Source organism: Condylura cristata, unplaced genomic scaffold (assembly GCF_000260355.1).
Source record: "Condylura cristata isolate star-nosed mole 26May11 unplaced genomic scaffold, ConCri1.0 scaffold00017, whole genome shotgun sequence".
Taxonomy (NCBI): Eukaryota; Metazoa; Chordata; class Mammalia; order Eulipotyphla; family Talpidae; genus Condylura; species Condylura cristata.
This window is the reverse complement of record NW_004567118.1, coordinates 14,051,553-14,072,517: the sequence shown is the minus strand read 5'-3', so window position 1 is coordinate 14,072,517 and position 20,965 is coordinate 14,051,553. Positions and strand designations below refer to the sequence as shown.

Here is a 20,965-nt window from a genome sequence, read left to right as displayed (position 1 = left end):
TCAGTTGTCCACAAACCATTTCTAAGTATTAAAAAACATCAACTACCTCCTACATTAATTTTTTGAATATCTAAGGATCACCACCTGCTACCAGCCCCTTAGATACCATATTTGGCTGGTTGTTCTTTTTGGGTATGAGTCAACTACCAAGTCTAGTGAACCCAGGTTATTATCAAGTACACTAAACTGTCTATAGCAGCATGCAGTTGTAAAAAAGGCTGGCTTTGATATACCTATAGCTATACAGAATATCTGTCTGATTTTTATGTTTCTTGCTGTGAACAAAGAACAAGAATAAAATGAGGTGTACTAAGCATTTTATTTTTCAAAGCAACATCAAATATTTTGGTCCAATTCTATTTCTCTCATTTTTTACAGCATTAATAAAATTTAACATAAAAAGTATTGTTTCTGATATTTGTGTAGTTTCCTCATTAAAGAAAACTCTCAATTCATAAAGATTCATTTTGTAATTTAGATTCAGTGTTTGGACTGGGTTCTAGCTTGCACACTTAATATAAGGATTGCAAAAGGATGGTAAGCTATGAAGAGCAGGAATTAAACAAAAAGATAATTCAGTGTCAAGTTTTCCTCAACTCCCCTTAATTTCACCAACTATAAGGCCCTAAATAATTCAATTTCAGAAGTGTAACGATATCATAATTTCTAAGTATAATAAAAGACACATGAGTGTGGGGCTTTGAAAATGACCCTGACGATTATTTACTATAGAATTGTTTACAGTATATCTCCACCTTGGTGATTAAGCATGATATTCTCCGGTTTCAGGTCTCTGTAGATGATCCCCTTTTGATGTAAATGCCCCAAAGCCATGGAGATTTCTGCCAAGTAAAAGCTGGAAATAAAAGTGATTTAATAAAATTAAAAAGATTAATCTACTCAAAAGCATTTATGTATGGAGCAAAATTCCTTGAAATAAACAGACATGCAGCAAAGACCAAATTAGTGGGGTTGAGGGTGGATATGGGGGAAAGAGATGTAATAAGATGCTGCCAAAAGGCATGGAAACATTTATGTTCCATTCATTTTAGTGAAACAAGATAATGTTTTATTTCATCACTAGAACAAACTGCTAAAGTTGCAAGGAAGTACAAAATGTGCCAAACTGTCACTGATTATGTTTTGTTCTGTTGGTGTAGGAATTAGACCAATAGTCATTCAGATCAAAACAATTTTTTCCCACTCACCCCCAATTTTAAAATCCCGTAAGAAACAAGAGCTTTGTTATTCTCAAAGATCAAGTCTAATTTTCAAAAGACACCTTATATCCTGACCCTTAGAAGCCCATTACTTAATACAGCTGCATATTTATATACAGCTCATGCCCACAGTATCTGCCCTCCCTCTTGCCAGCCAGCCCACAACTATAAACTGTGTGACACTCAAATTTATCTACCTCAAAAGAATAAAGGGCTGAGTCAACCCTGTCTGGATTCGAAAAGCACAAGGCACTGCAATATTGGCTGCATAACAATGTTGCAATCCTGCAGATTACTCCAGGATGGAGAGGGTGTGTCCTAGAGGACTGAGGCAGTTTCACAGCCAGCACCACCACAAACACAGCCTCCAACATGGCTCAGAGAGCCTCCTCCAAAAAAGAGCACTTCATCCCTAAGGCTCTTAAATGCAGCTTCTGTGTTAGAAAAGGCCTGAAATCAAACAATGGAATGCAGTTTGGTAATTAAGGTAGAAAAAACATTCAAGTGTTTTCTATTCAATTAATGTGTAGGATAAACTAATTTACTGTTACCCAATACTGTCACTTTACAAAAGGATGTGAATTTAATCGTAATTTCAAGCAGATGCCATCTTAAGAAATAGGAGGGTAGATCCCATCCTGGCCATTGAATCAATCCATGGATGATTTGTGCAGGTTTATCACCTCCCTAAGGCTGCACCTTGGGAACTGGAAAGTCTAAAAACAAAGGAAATGATTTCTGATACTTTCCATTGTTCCACACATAAAATTTCACTGGAAAACCACACTCACCCATAGCCAAGGCAAACAGCTTACCAATTCAAGGAAAGAAAGCCCCAATGAGAATGGTTCTGTAAGGAACTGGCGTGAAGAGCGGTCCACCCAAGGCCTGGGGGCAAAGGAATGATGTGACCTCCAATAGCTGCCCAGACCCCAAACTACTTCTCCCCCTTGAAGTCCTGAGTGACTGACTGGCTCCAGAATAATTTATTGAGTCATTTGGCTGCCCACAGTAGGAACAGGGCTTTGCTTTTAATTATATGAATCATTACCTCAATCCATGCAACCACAAAAATTTCACTTACCAGGCTGTGTCTTCCATAAATATTCCCTCTCTTTCTAACTGCATAAATAGTTCTCCTCCTGTAAGGAAAAGAAAAAGACATTAGAAATAAAACAATCTTTATTCCCAATCCATTCTAATGAGAGGGTTATGCTTTCCTTTTAACCATAATTAAAGACATCAGTCTCTTAAAAATAAAAAACAGATCTTAAAAATTATAGGTTTTAAAACTAAAACTCCAGGATTCTATTTCTAGTGATGTTTTATTCTTAGGTTAAAATATTTAAGTTTTGGAACTCTAGGCTTTACCTCTATAAACTCAAAAATATCTGGACATTCCAGGCCTGAGGTGAAAAAGGAATCTTGATTAAAGCTTCTCTAAATAGGAAAAGGCTAGTATACAATTAAACTACCCTTGCATATTAGTGAATACCCATATTCCACATTTTTAGAACACTTAGATGAACCTGACAATGGCCTTGTAAAAAATATGGAACAATTTGAATATCAAAATAAATACCAAAAAGGGTATAAAGGGTTATATCTCACTGAATAATCTTAGATTTCATGAGTCCACAATGATGTAAGTCAAAGAATAAATAATTTTTTAACTGGCGGAGAAGGGAAAGCTCTTCATTATAGTAGAATGCCAACTACTACATGAAGGATGGGTGATGGAATAAAATCACTTGGCAACTATCAGTTAACTGCTTCAGGCAAGAATCAATGGATGCTAAAACTGTATTGTGAAAGTCTGATGAAGAGATGAGTTGTTTAAATAATTTTAACCAAAGTATCTCAAGATTACAAAGGGAAAAGTTTACCAGGGGAGAAAACTAGCAGATAACCACCTTATGCATGTTTAGCATCAACAGTAAAGGGACAAAGATACCTCATGTACATTCTCATCTGGTACAGAGAATGATACAATGTCACTTCAATAGTCCTCCCCAAAATATATAACCTGATGAAACATCAGATGATCCCAAATTGATGCATTCTAAAAACAATTAGCCCATATTCTTTACAATGCTATGGTCATGAAAGAGAAAGAAAAACTGAAACACTGTTTCAGATTAAAGGAAATCAAGGAGAGCTATTATATCAATGTTAATTTCCTATTTTTTTATTTTAGTCTAGTTATGTAAGATAACTATTGTTAATTTTAGAAAATATACACAGAAGTACTCAGTACTTAGGGGCAAAGGGAAATTAAGTCTGGGACATCCATTAAATAGTTCAGGAAAAGGGCCCTCAACAGTTAAAACACAGCACTATGAAGCTAACTGCAGTCACTGCAGCAGAGTTTTCATCCCAGCCAGGGGTAATGAACCACAGGGTATGGCAGACCTCTCTCCTTACCAGCCTACAGCTCCCCTCAGTAGTGTGTTTTAGTCAATCTGCCTGTTCTGCTCCCCACCGTCTCTGATAAACCCTCTTACCCCCATGCACCTCTGGCCTGTACTCCAGTTCTTAAATGCATTAATAAATAAGTCTTTTAAAATAGTTCAGGGGTAAAGTTTATATATATACATATATATATATATATGTATATATATATAATATACTTGTATGTCTATACGTCTATGTATAGACACGAATATGAAACAAACAATTATGGTAAACTAATATTTGTGAAAAATAAGTGAAGGGTCCATGAGAATTTTTGGTACTTTTCTTGCAACTTTTTTGTGTAAATCATGTCAAAACAAAGTTACAAGAAAAAAATGGCAAACCACAAAAAGTTAACAAAACCTAGTTTTCTGCTTCATTTTACAGGCTATTATGAAATCTGTTTTTCTGTTTTTGTTGGAAAGTGATACCTGTGATCAACAAACAACATGGTGAAGTATATATATATTCCTAGGCAATAAGTCCTGGGAAAATGTATCTGATTTCCCATGTAACTTGCATAATTTATTAATAAGGCTACTTCAAACCAAAACCTCTTTTGTTTAAAGATGCAATTTCAAAAACACCCAATATCTTAAAATAATACTTTCAGTTTTCCAATGTATTAATGATTTACTTGAATCATTAATTCAAGCAGCCAAGCAGCTTACCCAAGTGGTCAATTTGATAGCTCCATATTTGGTATATTTGTTATTTACTAAATAGTTGATCACAAAGTGATTAAAATTTTACACATGGAAAAATAATAATCTTTAAACTTTTCTACCTATTTGTCTGCAAAAGAAACATTGGTCACATCTGAATTCTTTATGTTAATGTAATCTGTCAGTCTTAGGAACTATTATAGCACATTGGGAAAAGTATTTTTCTGTTGGAAAATAATTTTTTGGCCCAATTATAGAGCAAATGCAAATAATTACACCAAAATGTGTGTACTAACCACTGAGATACTCAAGGATGAGGTAGAGTTTTCCACCGGTCTGAAAGGCATAAATTAAATCCACAATGAAGGGATGCTTTACTTCCTCGAGAATATTCCGCTCTGCTTTTGTATGAGCTGTATCTTTAGCATTTCTTACTATCATTGCCTAAAGGAAAAGAGATGATCTATAAGAACAAAATAGTAGACATTTTAAATCTATAGTAACTGGAAAATCTATGTTGTGCTTTTCTTGCCAACATTAACCTATTATCATACTTTCCAGTTAAGACTGAGATGGGTAACAAAAGATACTCGCTTCTTCTATACATCTGTCTTGTTTGGATGTATATGAACACATAAAGATTTTTTTTTTAAGTCTGTAAACAGATCATTTTTACTCAAATATCCACTAACTATTGCCAAGAAAGTAAAACTAGAAGGCATCTCCAGTCTGTAGGAGTCTGAAGTCTCACAGAAGAGAGGTAAGTCATGAGGTGCTATATATGAACAACAGGGGAAGTGAATATGAAATGGCAAGAAGTCTTCCTGGAACTTATAACATAAGGTTATTAATGAAATGTACATAAAAAGCATTCCTAGCGGGAAAGAGGCTTGACAAGATACAACATGCCTGGAGTTAGGTAATGCTGAAGTACACCAGGTAATGAAAGACCTGAGCATCCAGTCAAAGGCATTTTAATTTTATCTTAGAAACAGAGAAATGCTGTAATATGGGAAGTGGAAAACCTTTGGCTTTAAGAAAGACAATTCTAACAGCAGTATGGCATTTTAGGAAAAGTATGAGACCAGTCAGAAATTTAGTACAGTAAACAAACAAGAAGGAAAACGAATTAAAACCTGTAACTAAAAAAAAAAAAAAAATAAAGGGTAAAAGTTAATCATTAGTGCTGGCTGACTAGATATGAGAATGATGGTTTCTGCCTAAGTAATAAGGCAGGAAGTGATGCCATTCAGTAACAGGGGATGAAAGCAAAGAAAAAAGTTTTGGGAAAATAAATACAGTTTTGACATGTTACATCTAAGTTCTATAAAGTTCTGTCATATCTAATAAAATGAATAAAGTACATACACAAGGTTTTTAGTTATATTATTTGTAAGACTGAAGTATTAGAAACAACCTGAAGGGACCTCCCTGGTGGCACAGGGGTTAAATCTCAGCCCTGTCAAGCTATCAGCTGCCACATGCACAGGATACAGACTGAAAACTCAAAGAGTATCTACACATTGGGACAGTCTATCTACACAATGGAAAACACTATAAAAAGATTAAGGAACAACTATGAAATCAAGATATGAAAGAGTATATAAAGCATAGTATACATACTATACTACCTTTTTTGTAGAAAGGAAAAATAAGAATATCTATTTGTATTTGCTTATACCTGCAATAATTAACACAACCAAGAAACCAAAAGGTAATGACAGTGAAAAGGTATGAAAAGGAATGAAACATTTTTTTTTTAAGATTCATTTATTTATGTGTACAGAACATAGGTATAGGCCAGAGGTGCAGGTGTGGTGAGAGGACTCACCAGAGACAGTGGGGGAAGCAGAATAAGTAGATCAATGAAATACACAGCTGAGAGGAGCTATGGATGAGACAGAAGAGGTCTGCTATGCTATGTGGGTCACCTCCAGGGCCAGGGATCGAACTCACACTGAAGCGCCTTCAGCGAGCTTCAGTGTTGTGCGTAACCCATTCTGCCACCAGGAGGGCCCAGGAATAGCACCTTTGAATTTACCTTCTTAGTAAAACCATAGTGGTTTTATCATTCATTTCTCTCTCTATCTATATAAAATATTAAAGCAGATATTTCAAATTCCGAATCTTGTTCACGTTTTACACATTCCAAAAACAAAATGAAGTATTACATCAATTCGTAAGATTAATTGAATATTATTTTACCACAAGAAAAAAATGGTATTTAAGTAACTTTATACTGCACACTCTTAGCAACATATACATAAGCAGAAAAAAAACTGCAAAGAATTCTTGAAACAGGGCTCACCCTGGTGGCGCAATGGGTTGGAGCACAATGCTATGTATGAAGCTAGCCTCAGCTGCTTCAGTGGAAGTTCAATTCCCCACCAGGGAGGTGACCCACATGGCGCAGCAGACCTCTCCTGTCTCACCCACTGCTCCCCTCAGCAGTGTATTTTAGTCAATCGCCTATTCTGTTCCCCATTCTGTCTCTGGTGAATCATCTCACCCCCCAACCACCACTTCTAGCATGTAATCCAATTCTTGTATACATACATAAATAGCTCTTTAAAAAAAAAGTATTTAACCTAGGGCCCTCCCTGGTGGCGCAGCGGGTGAAAGCACACCACTAAGAAGTTTAAGCCACTTAAGCTTCCACATGAGTTCGATTCCCGCCTGCCCCGGAGGAGATCCACATGGTGTGGCAGACCTCTCCTGACCCACCTGCTGCTCCCCTCAGCAGTGTACTTCCTCGATCTGCCTGTTCTGCTCCCCACTCTGTCCCTGGTGAAGCCTCTCACCCTCCGCATCTCTGGCCTGAACCCCAGTTCTGTATGAATAAATAAATCTTTTTTTTAAAAAAAAAAGTATTTAAGCTAAATTTGAAATTTAAGTTTTTTTAGGAAAAAAACAAAGAAATATATCCAACCTAAGTGATACTCCATATAACTACTGGCCTGGGCTCTTCAAAAAATGCCAGTATCATGAAAGACAAAAAAGATCAGGAAATGGCTCTGGAGTAAAGAAAAGTAAAGAGATAGGAAAACTGATTTCAACATGTGATCCTTAATTATTAAATCTATATATTAAAAACCAAAACAAATATTAAAGGATATTATTGAGCCAAAGGTGTGTATCAGAAAATAGTATTACATGTACATCAATGTCAAATTTCCCAAGTGTAATAAGTACATTGTGGTTAGGTATAAAAATGCCTTTTATTACTAAACAATTTAGGGCCACATCTATATTTGTCAAATTTCACAACAAAGAAGGAGGAAAAAAGGATATACACACATATACAGAAATAGAATATACACATAGGAAAAAGGGAGGGTAGAGATAGACAAATAAAATATGGCAAACTTAACAACTATCACTATACAATTCTTACAATTCTTTGGAAAGTGTGAAAAATTTCCAAAACAAATGATTTCATGGGGGTCTGAATTTTTGAATAAGTAACTGTGAGCAAGCCTGAGAAGTGAAAGATGAAAAGAAAATAAAGTAGGATTATAGAAGTTAAGGGTATAGTTTCAAAATACTACTGTCAATAACATCAATGCAAAAGAGAAGTAAATTAAGTATGAATGAAGTAAAGGTCATTGGATTCAGCAAGTAGGAGATTGGTGGCACTCAGGTAACTTAATTAGTTTCAATAAAATAGAGTGAAAAGAAGAATAAAACATGACTCATAAAGAAATTCAGCTATGAAAGACTAAGAGCTTGAGTGAAGGAAGAGTTTGTTTTGCTAAGTATGGTAAAGACATGATTATGTTTAAATAAAGGGAGTCAGGCTATGACTCTGGGTGATTAATATTTGTGTAATAAGAAAAAAAAATCACACATTAAATCATAAAAGAAAAATGTCAGGAGATTGGGAAAAAAAAGAGACATGACAGAGGAAAGACCTGAACAGACAGAAAAGGATGAGATCTAAAACATAAAGAGCTTAGCCTTGAAAAGGAGAAGGAGGCCCTCCTGGTGGTTCAATGGGTTAAAGCTCAGCACTAAGAAGCTAGCCACAGCCTATTCAGCAAGAGTTTGAACCCTGGCCCCAAAGTTGACCCACAAGGCATGGCAGACCTCTCTTGACCTGCCCGCTGCTCCCCTCAGCAGTGTATTTCAGTCAATCTGCCTGTTTTGCTCCTCACTCTGTCTCTGGTGACACCTCTCACCATCCCCTTCACCTCTGGCCTGTACCCCAGTTCTGTATCTGTAAATGAATAGATCTTAAAAAGAAAAGGAGAAGGAATAAATCTTCTACTAACACTGAAGAAAGGTAGCAAAGACTAATGAAAATGAAGATGAACATGGTATTCTAGGTAGGGATTATAATAGGCAATTGCAATTACATCTGACAGCCTCATATAGGAAGAAAGTCAGTCTACCAAAAAGAATGTAGGGCCTAAAAGTTAAGGCTCCAGGCCCTCCCTGGTGGTGCAATGGGTTAGGACAAAGAACTGCAAGCTAGCCTCAGCGCCTCAATGCAAGTTTGATTCCTGGCCAAGAAGGTAATCTACATTGCATAGCAGACATCTCCTGCTTCACCCACTGCTCCCCTCAGCAGTGTACTTCATCGATCTGCCTGGTCTGCTCCCCACTCTGTCTCTCTGGTGAATCCTTTCACCACTCCTACACCTCTGGCCTGTACCCCAGTTCTGTATGCATAAATAAATAAATCTTTAAAAAAACATAAAGAAAGTAAAGATGTAAAGGCTCCAGACAGCTACAGAGAATGGAAGAAGTTATCTACAGACATGTAGGAAATGGCTAGTGAATACTGGAGATTCCAAGTAAGGTGGGGGACTATGAATTTGTTCTAGCAACAACGTACATGCCTGTATTTCTGTGAATACAGCTCACTATATGAGATCTAGGAATGAAGGAGCAATAACAAACATACAAATCAGAATATCTGTAGACCTTAGGTCAATGGCTAGCAAGTGACTGAAGTGGCACGTCATGCTGATTAGGCTGGATTTGGAATAAAGCAAAATAAGAGGGAAGCTAAGAACTTAAGGAAAACATAAAGGTGAAGTACTAAACAACTTAGGGCCAAAGATAAAACACTGTGTGAAGAAATGAGTGAAACGTTATTGTTCTATTAAAACTCAGTATTTCAGAGGTAGAGAACACAAACACTGTCGCTGGTACAGTGGAATGGAGTAAAAGCTAGTAGGACCACAAAAAATTAGAAGGTCAGGCTACAACTGATTTAAGACATGAACAGAGAAGAAATCCAAGATGAGACTTGAGAATGGGGACGGAGGGTAAAATGACTGAATCATAACCAAGAGATAGCAGATGAAAAGGGAAATAGTATAGATTTAGCATCAAACAGAAAGGTTTCCAACTACAAGGTGAATAAGCAACATAAGAATAAGCACATGAGATATTCCCTTAAATCACACAATAAGCAGAAGCTTATTTCTGCTTATTGAGACTTTGTCTCCAGTATTAAATCCTAGTACTTAGCACAATACCCAGAGAGTAGGTTCAAAAAAACAAGCAAACCAAGATTATGCACAGTCAATTTGTAAATCACAAGCCTTTGGTCACAGGTGATAAAATTCAGAGAGACAGATTGAACTAAAGCCACAAGTAATGATATTTTGCTTTCAAAATACATTTTTGTTGTGGGCCCTCCCTGGTGGCACAACAGGTTAAAGTGCAGCACTACTAAGCTAGCTGCAGCCACTTAAGTTAAATCCCTGGGGCAGCCAAGGGAGGAGACCCACATGGTGCAACTAGACTTCTCCTGTCTGGCCTGTTGCTCCCCTCAGCAGTGTACTTCGTCAATATGCCTATTCTAGTCCCCACTCTGTCTTTGGTGAATCCTCTCACTGCCCCTGCACCTCTGGCCTGTACCCAGTTCTGTGTGCATAAGTCTTCTTTTTTTTTTTAAAAAAAAAAGGACTTTAAAAAAAATTCATTTTTGTTGCAACCGGTAAAGAGATAGTTACTGGAATTGAGTCTCCTCCTTAATCTGCATCATGGGCAAATACCCAAATGGGAGCAATCCCACAAGGAGCAAACAATCCCAGAAAAACTGATAAAACCAGACTGAAGGTACAGATGCAAGAAGATATTTAATTCTACTCTTATTTCATGTTCTAGGTGGGAAGATGTATATTCTTAGCACATACTCAGGTGAGGGAAGTTAATACTCTTGTTTCCAGAATAAAAAATTTGAAGACACTTAAAGGGAACATACAGGTATCTAACTTAGCTATCTAGGAATTAAAATCTAGATTTAACTATAAAAACCTCCTCATTATTTTTGCTGTGATTTTTTTTTTCAGAGACAAGAAGAAAAGAATGAGACAGTTCTTGATTTTCTTTAGGTATGGGGAAAGAAAAACACTGAAAGTAGGAGCAAGTGGTAAGTAAGAAAAAGGAATGGTAAGCAAATTGTATCTTAAATGCCTGGGGCCCAAAAAGGATGCCTGACACTGAGTAAAAATTTCTTAAAATATCCTCCGTCTGTGAGAAAAAAACACGATACCTTCTTCTTTTCATGAAAGGTACCTATGCCATAAACTTTAACATACAATCACTTGATATATGATTGTATTCTAAGTAATTATAGTTAGCCCTTATTACCAGGCAAAAATAAGTAATAAGCCAAAAGAAATGGATGAGTTTAACAATCTTGAATTTCCTTTAAAGTTTCTAGAACATTATAACCCCAATTCTATACTCGACATGTTTCATAGATTTAAAAAAAAAAAATTAATTTTAAATGAATCCAATGGGAAAGTCAGACAGCAGATATAAACCCAAATTGCTTCTTTAAGATTATCACCAGTAGGGGCCTCCCTGATGGCACAAGGGGTTATTATGCTCTCCTGGGGAAAAAAAGAAAAAAAGTGTCATAGATCAGATACAAAATGAAATAATAAAGTAAAAACCTGATTTTAGTCAAAGCCTGCAAGTTAAAAGATGAAATTTCTACTTCTTCTGTTCATCCGCTCCAGGAAACTTTATTAAAGCAAAAAGAACAGAGAATCTTTGTAGGATGAACCGATTCATACCAGAACACTTAGAGGCACTGGTATCTGGAGGTTTTCGGTCAACTGCCAGCTAACTATGTGAAGCACTACAAGCCTACACACACAGAACATCTGATCAGAGTTCTACTCCACTATGAATAATCAATGAAGGATACCGGCCATTAAAAGAATGCTGGTGACATGAAAGAAAGAGACTAAATCAAAGTCAAAGAAAATAAGAACTCAGAAAAGAGAAACAATGCATGGAACAAAAGAACATTTAAAAGAATTATAATTAAGGGGCCACTGCGATGATACAAGCGGTTAAGTCTCAATACTAGGAAGCAATCCACAGCCACCACAGCAGAAATTTGATCCCTGGCCAGGAAACTAACCCACACAATATAGTAGACCTCTCCTGTTTTGCCCACTGCTTCCCCTCAGCAGTGTATTTCAGTCAATCTGCCTGTTCTGTTCTCCTTTGTCTCTGATGAATCCTCATACTCCCCACCCTGACTCCCTGCAACTCTGGCCAATATCTCAGTTCTTGTATACACAAATAAAATCTTTAAAAAAAAAAAAACAGAATTATAATTAAGATACTAGAGGAATAACAGAAGATACTACAGTCATAAGGCTACCATAAAAAGAAAAAAACAAAAAGGAGCATGAATATGCTAAAAAAAAAATCAGTGAAAGGATAAGAAAATACAATTTTAGAAGACTCACAGAAAGCAAAATGAAAAATATATGGAAAAGGTAGGAAAAATAAATGGTCAATTTAGCAAGCCCAACATACAAGTATAGGTGTAAGACAAGAAAAAGAGAAGGAAATTATCAAAGAAATCCTCCAAGAAAATTTCCCAGTGATGAAGGACTGACAATTTTAAAATTAAAAGAGCAAAATAAATGTAACAGTAAGAATCAAAGCAGACATGTCACTATAAAAATAAAAAGATCAGAAATAAAGTCTTAAGTATATTAAAAGAAAGATCTATGCACCCCCATGTTTATTGCTGCATTATTTACAATTGGAAAGACATGGAAACAGCCCAAATGCCCAAAAGTGGGTGACTGGATCAAAAAGATGTGGTACATATATACAATGGAATATTACTAAGCAAAAAAAAGATAAACTCATGCCTTTTGCAGCAACATGGATGGAGCTGGAAAAGATCATGCTTAGTGAAATAAGCCAGAAAGAAAAGGAAAAATTCCGAATGGTTTCACTCATAGCAGGAGTATAACGGACCAGGCAAGAAAATAATAATAACAATGAACAGTTATATACCAGAGACAATTTATGGGGGTAGAGTGGGGAATGGAATCAAAAACAGTGGGGAAAAACACACTGGACTTTGGTGATGGCACATAGGTGATCTGGTGATGGTAAGCCCAAAGGGATTACAACTGAGATGGAAAAATGCACAAAATGATGTAAAAATAAACTATTATAAATTTTTTAAAAATCACACACAAAAAAAAGAAAGATCTACATAGGGTTGGAAATAAGAATGGAAAGGAACTTCCCAAAAGTATCACTCAAAGTTAAATGAAAATGTATCAAAATCTTGAGTGAAAATGATTTTCAACTTTAAATCATACCTGAAAAATTTAAAAAGTATTAGGAAATTTTCAGAAATGTGAAATATTAAAAATAATTTTACCTTCAAGCACTCTTTCTTAAAAATCTACTAGAAGATGCTAACCAAAATAAAAGGTCAAGGGAGTAACTAAGAAAAAGGAATCTATGGGATCCATGAAACAAAAGACACAAGAGGATTCTAAAGACTGTGGTAAAGGGAAAGTCCAACAATGACAGCTATGCCTACAGATATACCAGTATTGACTGGAAGAGGACAGAAGGTTCTTCTTATGGAATGTTTCTATGAAAATAAATGGAACTGATAGATTATTGTCTAATAAGTATGCCCACAAAACAATGGCCTAAAACGTGTTTTCACAAAGTTGTTGGAAGGAATGCAAAGAGTAAATTCAAATAAAACAAAACAAAGGGAGGACCAAATAAATGAGAGTAAAATAGGGAGTCAATACATAATTCTAAAACTGCTGAACTTTAAGCAAGAGCAACATACAAAAAATAAGCTTACTACTTATAAATACGAATATCCAAACAAAGAGCTAAGCGTTAACTCAGAAAACTGAAAAAGCTTTCTACCCTCTCCAAGCAGAAAAAAACAGGATTAACAACACTGAAGCAAATTTCACATGCTATGAGAACTTATAATTATGTCAGGAAAATCTTTTTGTTTGGACTGATAATTTTAAGCAGAAATGTGGATTTTATGCCAATTAAAACTATAGGTGGGAGGTAGAGTAAAGGAGGAGGAGGAATGAACAAATCACCTTTTTAAGCACCTTCATGGCAAATATTTTCCCAGTATTTGCTCCTGTAACTTTTCGTACTTGAAAAACCTAGATAAAAAATAAAAAGTATTTGTGTGTTATTAAAAGCTAAACTATGTTAGTCACATTCCCATAATTTCTATCTATATTTCAGTATCACAAAGGACTATATACAAAAATGATGAGCTAAAAGAACTGGCTATCTATGATAGGTTTGGTAGTGAAATCTGCTACTGACATGGGAATATTTGGTATGCTGACATTTGGAGACAAAGCTGGGTAGTGACTAATGATGAATACATACTTTATGCAAAAAAAAAATTCAGTTTTGCTTAGAAACAGCTATAATCAAGATTCCCAGAAACGTAATACCAAACTTAAAAATTATAAAATATTTATAAATTTCTTCCAGGGATGCCACTGCTATGGCTTCACATAAAACTATTTAAGAATAGTTGACAGGAATTACTGTTTACCTATTCCCCAAAACAGGCTAAGTATAAAACATTTTCATTTAATGTTTTAATGAAACATTAAGTGAGACTCACAGTGCTTGTGTTACACTTTTAGGATGATTAGAACATATTAGAATGTGTTCTTAAGCCTAAGAATAAACTATAAATGTCATGCTTTACAAAAATTAATACTACAAAACAGCATAAATGGTTTTCAAAGTTAATCCTAACACATTATCCAAATTACATCTTTTAACAGAGAATAGCTAAGTATAAACTTTCTTGGGAAGAACATGCAAAGGTGAAGTCTTAATTTAGAAAGTCTTAGGCAAATATGAAACTAAGAAATTTTTATTTTTCTTCTCCCCACTTACATTCTTCCGTTTCCCTAACTCTATTGCTCTAGATTGATAGTGCAAATCCAAGAAAACATATTCAGGTTAAGGTTCCAGGAACAGATAATATAATGTGCATGCTTCTTAAAATTAAGGAATGGCTTGCTATTTAAAAGAATACCGATAGAAAATACCATTTAACCAAAGGAAAGAACGAATCCTCTAATAACAGTCTGCACGGCACAGCTGGCTATTTATCCAATAAATTTTCACGGCTATTTATCCAATAAATTTTCACGGAGTGCCTACTATGTGCCAGGCTTTTATATGAATGATGGTAGGAAAAAGAAGAATTTCCATATAATACCAGGCAAGCATTCATATCCTTTGCTAGTAGTTAGCAAAAGAAAAAAAAAGTACAGCTGGAACCAGGGTATAAAAATCAATCTACCCAAGACAGACAACAGCTCTCAATTCAAAAACACTTCCTACCTTTCCATAGCCCCCTTTACCAAGTACCCGAAGTAGCTCAAAACATTCTGGTCTGATTTTTTCTGGCCCTCTGTTCACACTAGTTTCTGAGATTTCAAATTTTTCACAATGTTCCATGCCACTGGGGAAGAAAAGCAAAACCAAAAGTAAATTTGCAAAAAGTTAAATTACCTTCAAGCATAGTGTTAGAGCAAGGATGTAATCCAATTAGAGAGAGAGAGAAAATGGGGGAAGGGCAAAGGGGATAGTAAATTTAGTATTTGTGCTCTAAGTAAACTAGCAATTCATAATAGGTTAAGATTAGGGTGGCTTGATAACTGTTTGCTTATCTGTTTATTTACAAAATATATCCTAGATTATTTTCATAAGCATCAAGAACAAAATAAGGTAAATTAGAATAAGTTTATTAAATAGACAACAGAAAAAGTATTCTAGTTATCCAAATTTCGAGCATTCAAAATGTCTATGAGATTAGGTATTATCCAACCTCATTTGGCAACTTCAGCAGAAAATCCAGGCACTTTAAACACTACCAATTAGTGCATCTTTATGTTATAAAAAAAACCTAGCTAATAAAATTTATCCATGCATCTTTTCATATCTGCTATTAACTTGATTACAAGAGTCCAAGAAGGGTGGTAATATTTTGCCATCTGAGTACTTTCTATAAGAGTAATCTTCTTGAAGTCTCTCTACAACCCAAGGATTTTTACTTAGGGTTGGGGTAGAAAACAGATTAATCACCATACTCACCTAAAGGAGCATACCTAAAATGACATAAGATTGTACAAATCTCTGTTTAAATGATGTATTATAAGAGAAACAAGAAGACTTTAGCTCTTCAGAACATTTCTAAACATTTTCTTTTACAGTAAAATATATATATATATTCTTTATGGATTTAAGTATCTTTTTCTCAAAATCCGTAAGAACCCAAAGGTCTAGATATGTTATTATATTCATGCCAAAATGAAAAAAAAAAAACTTTACAAATATGACTGGATAAATTTCAGAACTGGTTATTAGACTCATATAGTGACTATGAACTAAAACTGATACAACCAACTTGTAAGTACGATAGCACAAGGAAATCTTTTCAAATCAACTTACAGTTCATATGGTCCAACTCCCCCATGGTCCATGCTTTCATTTAACTGACCCTGAAAAATATATTAAAATTTTAAAAATAAGTAATCTCATAAACATAAAAGGTTTAATGCTTCATCCCATTACCGAAGAAGGATGCATGAATGAAATAAACTATTTTTAAAATTCTCAATACTTTTATAATAGGCAAATATGGTAGTGAGCAAAATAAGATTCACAAAAAATTATATGGGGATTTCACTTTCATTTTATATGAAAACTAAGTTACAGATGCTACTTATCAATAATCTATAAACCAGGTGAATTTTCCTTCAAAAATTGCATCTATTAAAATACATGAGTGCATTATGAAACTTAAGGCACTATGTTCTAAGTGAGTTAATTAGTTCCATAAAATGTACTTTTCACAAAACACTATTCAGATATATTTCTGCCATACAGATTAGCATAATGCACTAAGTCTTCTGTAAGTACAACCTAAACAAGCCTAAGGTAAACAACCACAACCACTCCACAATGTGGATAAAGGCAAAATAATTAAGCAATATCTTCAAATTTGTTGAGTCGTGATGGCTTAACATTTATTCTGACCACAGTATAAATTAATAAAAAACTAATTAACCTCTGTACACTAGAAATGAACAACTGGAATAGAAATTAAGGTAACTCCATTCACAACAACATTAATGAGAATACTTCAAAAATCTCTAACAAAAGTGAAAAACCTGTACACTGAAAGCTAAAAAACAATGCCAAAAGCATTTAAAGAATGCCTTAATAACTTGCATCCCATGTTAATGGGTCAAACAACTTAACATTAAGATGGCAATACTAAGCAAATACATATTCAACTCAATCCTCTCAAAATCCCATATTCCTTACTTGTAGAAATTGACAAGCTGATACTAAAGTTCTTAGAGAAGTGCTAGGAACCTAAAATAGCCAAAACAATTTGAAAAAGAAGATGTTTGGGCACCTCATGATTTCAAAATGCACTATAACGACATCATGAAAATATGGACACCAATAAAATAAAATTGAGAGCACAAAAATAAATCCTTACATTTTGAGTTAACTGATTTTTCACAAAGATTGACCAAGAAAATTCAATGGGAAAAAAAGTCATTCAAATATGGTGCTGGCCTCTGGACTATATCCCAGTACATCTATTTTTTTTTTAAAAAAGATTGATTTATTTATGCATACAGGACTGGGGTACAGGCCAAAGGTGCAGAGGGCGATACGATTCAGAGAGGAAGTGATAAACTGAGACAAAACAGGGAGATCTACTGAAATACACTGCTAAGCGGAGCAGGGGGCAGGTTAGGAGAGGTTGCCAGTCCATATGGGTCACCTCCCTGGCTAGGGATCGAACTTGTGCTTCAATGGCTGCAGAGAGCTCCATAATGCTGTGCTTTAACCTGCTGAACCACCAAAAAGGGGGCCCAAATTAATTTTTTTAAATGGTACTAGGACAATTATATCTATTTGAGAAAAAATTAGTTTGGGCCCCAGCTTCACGCCACACAAAAATTAACTCAAAATGGATCACAGACATAAATGTAAGCACCGAAACTATAAAACTCCTTCAAATAACCCTTTATGATTTGGTGAAGGCAACATTTCTTAAGGCACATCACCAAAGCATATATGACTAAAGAAAAAAAGAATTAGACTTATTCAAAATTTAAAACTTTTGAACTTCAAATGACATTAGCCAAAAAGTAGGGGGAAAAAATCCAAAACATAAAAATATATAAAGAACTTCTACAATTTAGTAATAAAAAGATAAATAATACAAAAATTTAATTGGATTAGGTTCTGAATAGGTTTTTCCTTCAAAGTGGATATACACACAGCCAATAAGCACACAAAAAGATCTTCAAAGTCACTAGCAATTAGGGAAATGAAAACAGTGACTTACTACTTCATTTGCACAAGGATGATTATGATCAAAAAGACAAAAATAAGGCCTCCCTGGTGGCCTAAGGGTTAAAAGGTCTCCACTATCACCATATAGGCCAGGGAGCTAACCCACAAATGGCACAGCAGACCTCTCCAGTCTTGCCCACTGGTCCCCTTAGCAGTGTATTTAAGTAGATCTGCCAGTTCTGCTCCCCACTCTGTCTCTGATGAGCTCTTACCCTCCCATCCCTCAGCTCTGGCTTCGATGCAAAACACACACACAAACAAATAATAATTTTGACAAAGATGCAGAGAATGAAATTTTCATACATTACTGGTTGGTATGTAAAATGGTATAACCACTTTGGAAAACAATTTGGTAGTGTCTTAAAAAATTAAATATAGACTTACCATATGATGCAGCAAATCTAATCCCAGATATCTACCCAAGAAAAACGCAAACATATGTTCCACAAAAATATGAGCATAAATGTTCACAGCACCATTATTCACAATAGCCAAAAAATGGAAATAAATCAAAATGCCAATTAGTATACTGATAAAAAAAAATAGTTGACCAGTACAATGAAATATTATTTGTCCTTAAAAAAATAACAAAGCACTGATACATGCTATAACAGATGTTAAGTCAAAGAAGCTATATATTACATTAATTGAATAGTGTCAAAAAAAAAGGTCACACTTTATATAACTCCTTTAATACAGGATGTCCAGCAAAGGTAAATTTCAAAGAGGTAGACCACTTTTGCCTAAGGTTAGGGGTGGCACTGATGATAAATAGACCCCCCCCCAAATTTTTTAAGGTGATGGAAATGTTCTAAAACTAAATTGTGGTGATAATTGTAAAACTCTATATGTCTAAAGTCCTGAATTATTAAAAAAAAACAAAACTTGGCAGCAGAAATTCAGTTGTTAGTGTTATAAAATATGGCTTCAAAATGAGTCTTGATCAGTTCATTATTAAGTCTTTCATTTTATACTAAAGAATATACCTTAATTGAAAAGACTGGAATAAGGGGTTTGAACGTTTTTATTCAAAATCTCAGAATTAAAAGAAACATTGAAACGAACACATTTGTCTTCAAAGATACCACTACAGAGGCAAGAATCACTATAAAAGTGATAGCATTCTTATACAATGAATGCGCAAATGCTAAATACAAAAAATAACCCCCCCCACACACACACACACACAAACCACGACCTTTTGGTCATAACTTGCTCTGGCTTAAATCAAGATGACATGTAACACCAGGGATATATATTTCAGTATTATTAGACTTAAGCAAATGGATGAACAATATTCAGAAGAGAAAACCCAGCAGTTTCAATTTTACATATCAAGGATTTCTCTGCATATAAAGGGTAAGGATAGTTATAGTTATTTGTTTTGGAGTTTTGTTGTTTTCTTTGATGCCTATAATACCTGATTGGCTTCACTTTAAAGACAAAAGACTAACTTCTCTCAGATGTGATAAAAATGGTTTAATTGTTTTTGCTTTACTGTTAGTTTTACTTAGTTGTAAATTAAAGACCACAGAGTAGTTAACACTGAACCATGACTTTGAAGCCACCTAGAAAGATATGCCCTGTGGCTAAATTTCATTTCCTGAGCAAGTCAAGCCAGTACTACCACCTGCATCCGTGCTCATAACTTCCTACCGTTAACTTCTGGAACAGAGCGTTTGAGAGACAATTTTCAGCTACTCAACCTTTATGTTTAGAAAAATCTCAAGCACCAAGCTAACATTATATAATCCATACTGAAAATACTCTTTCACAGAAACACTTCATTCAGATATATATGTGTGTGTATATATATTTGATTCAATCCAATGATATTATTGTGTGCCACTGTGACAAAGTGGAATCCTGGCCATCTAAGGTATCATGTTAAGATAAAGTTTCCAATTAGCCCAACAAAACTATTTTGTAAAGGGTGAAATTAAAAGTGTATATAAATTCAAGTTAACATTCCTAAAGTCCCAATGACAAATACATACTATAAAACTTTAAGCAAACTGTTCCAAATAGTTGAAATATACTTAATCCAGATATTCATTAATTTTTTGATTGTTGAGACATTTTCCTTATAAGATTCAGTGACCGAATATTTGAATACATATTATCTATAGAGCACTCTGCTTTTCCAAGCACTAAAAAAATTGAGCTTTGCTTAAAAAACAAAAAACTGATATCCCAATTTGAAAATCATGCACTAAGCTCCAAAATCTTTAAATTAGTATACTAAAAATTAGGATTTAAAAAAGCTGCATTACAGTTGTTTTACTACTCTTTTAACTTTGTGACTCTACAGAGGCAAAGATTCCCAGCATTTGCATAATCTAATAAAAATCTCTACAGGAAAGCCTCTCCTTTACTTTCAACTCACTGTCCCAACTTATACCATAACCAAGAGAAAAATTCAAACCCAATTTCCCTCTTCTGAATAAGACTAGTAAATGTAATGAAGAAGATATGCTGAACTGCTTGCTGAACTAAGTCAGGAGACACCACCACTAGTTTACCTAAGTGGTCTTGAACAATCATGTCTCTTGCCTATATTTTAATTTCCTTATTATAAAATGAAGACATGAGGCTATTCTCATATGTACTGACGTATAAAAAAAACTTGTGTACTGTTATAAAGTCACAAAAAGCCAGAATTAAATTACTATAAATTCACAAAAGCCAGATTTTCCAAGAATCCAAACTTCTAATTTTTCATAATTTAAAAACTTTAAAGAAATTTGGATATCACAAGAAGGTGTCCAACTCAAAACCTCTCCAATTCTCTGCCTTGACACCTCTTAAAATAACATACTCGGGCCCTCCCTGGTAGCGCAGCGGGTTAAAGCACAGCACTGAGAAGCTAAAGCCACTTCCACATGAGTTCGATCCCCGCCTGCCCCGAGGAGATCCACATGGCGTGGCAGACCTCTCCTGACC

The 20,965-nt window shown here is 34.9% G+C and overlaps 1 protein-coding gene across 2 annotated transcripts in view; it reads right to left on the bottom strand.

Annotated features, from left to right (window-relative positions):
- RPS6KB1 (ribosomal protein S6 kinase, 70kDa, polypeptide 1) overlaps nucleotides 1-20,965 on the bottom strand; it is a 35,249-nt gene that overhangs the window by 11,780 nt on the left and 2,504 nt on the right. For both annotated transcript variants that reach the window (XM_004684441.1, XM_012726476.1), the window contains exons 2-7: nucleotides 16,094-16,143; nucleotides 14,984-15,104; nucleotides 13,702-13,770; nucleotides 4,636-4,783; nucleotides 2,305-2,362; nucleotides 756-856 (exon numbers count right to left, since the gene is read on the bottom strand). In XM_004684441.1, the coding sequence (XP_004684498.1) occupies nucleotides 756-856; nucleotides 2,305-2,362; nucleotides 4,636-4,783; nucleotides 13,702-13,770; nucleotides 14,984-15,104; nucleotides 16,094-16,143 (547 nt within the window). The remainder of the gene's footprint in view (nucleotides 1-755; nucleotides 857-2,304; nucleotides 2,363-4,635; nucleotides 4,784-13,701; nucleotides 13,771-14,983; nucleotides 15,105-16,093; nucleotides 16,144-20,965) is intronic.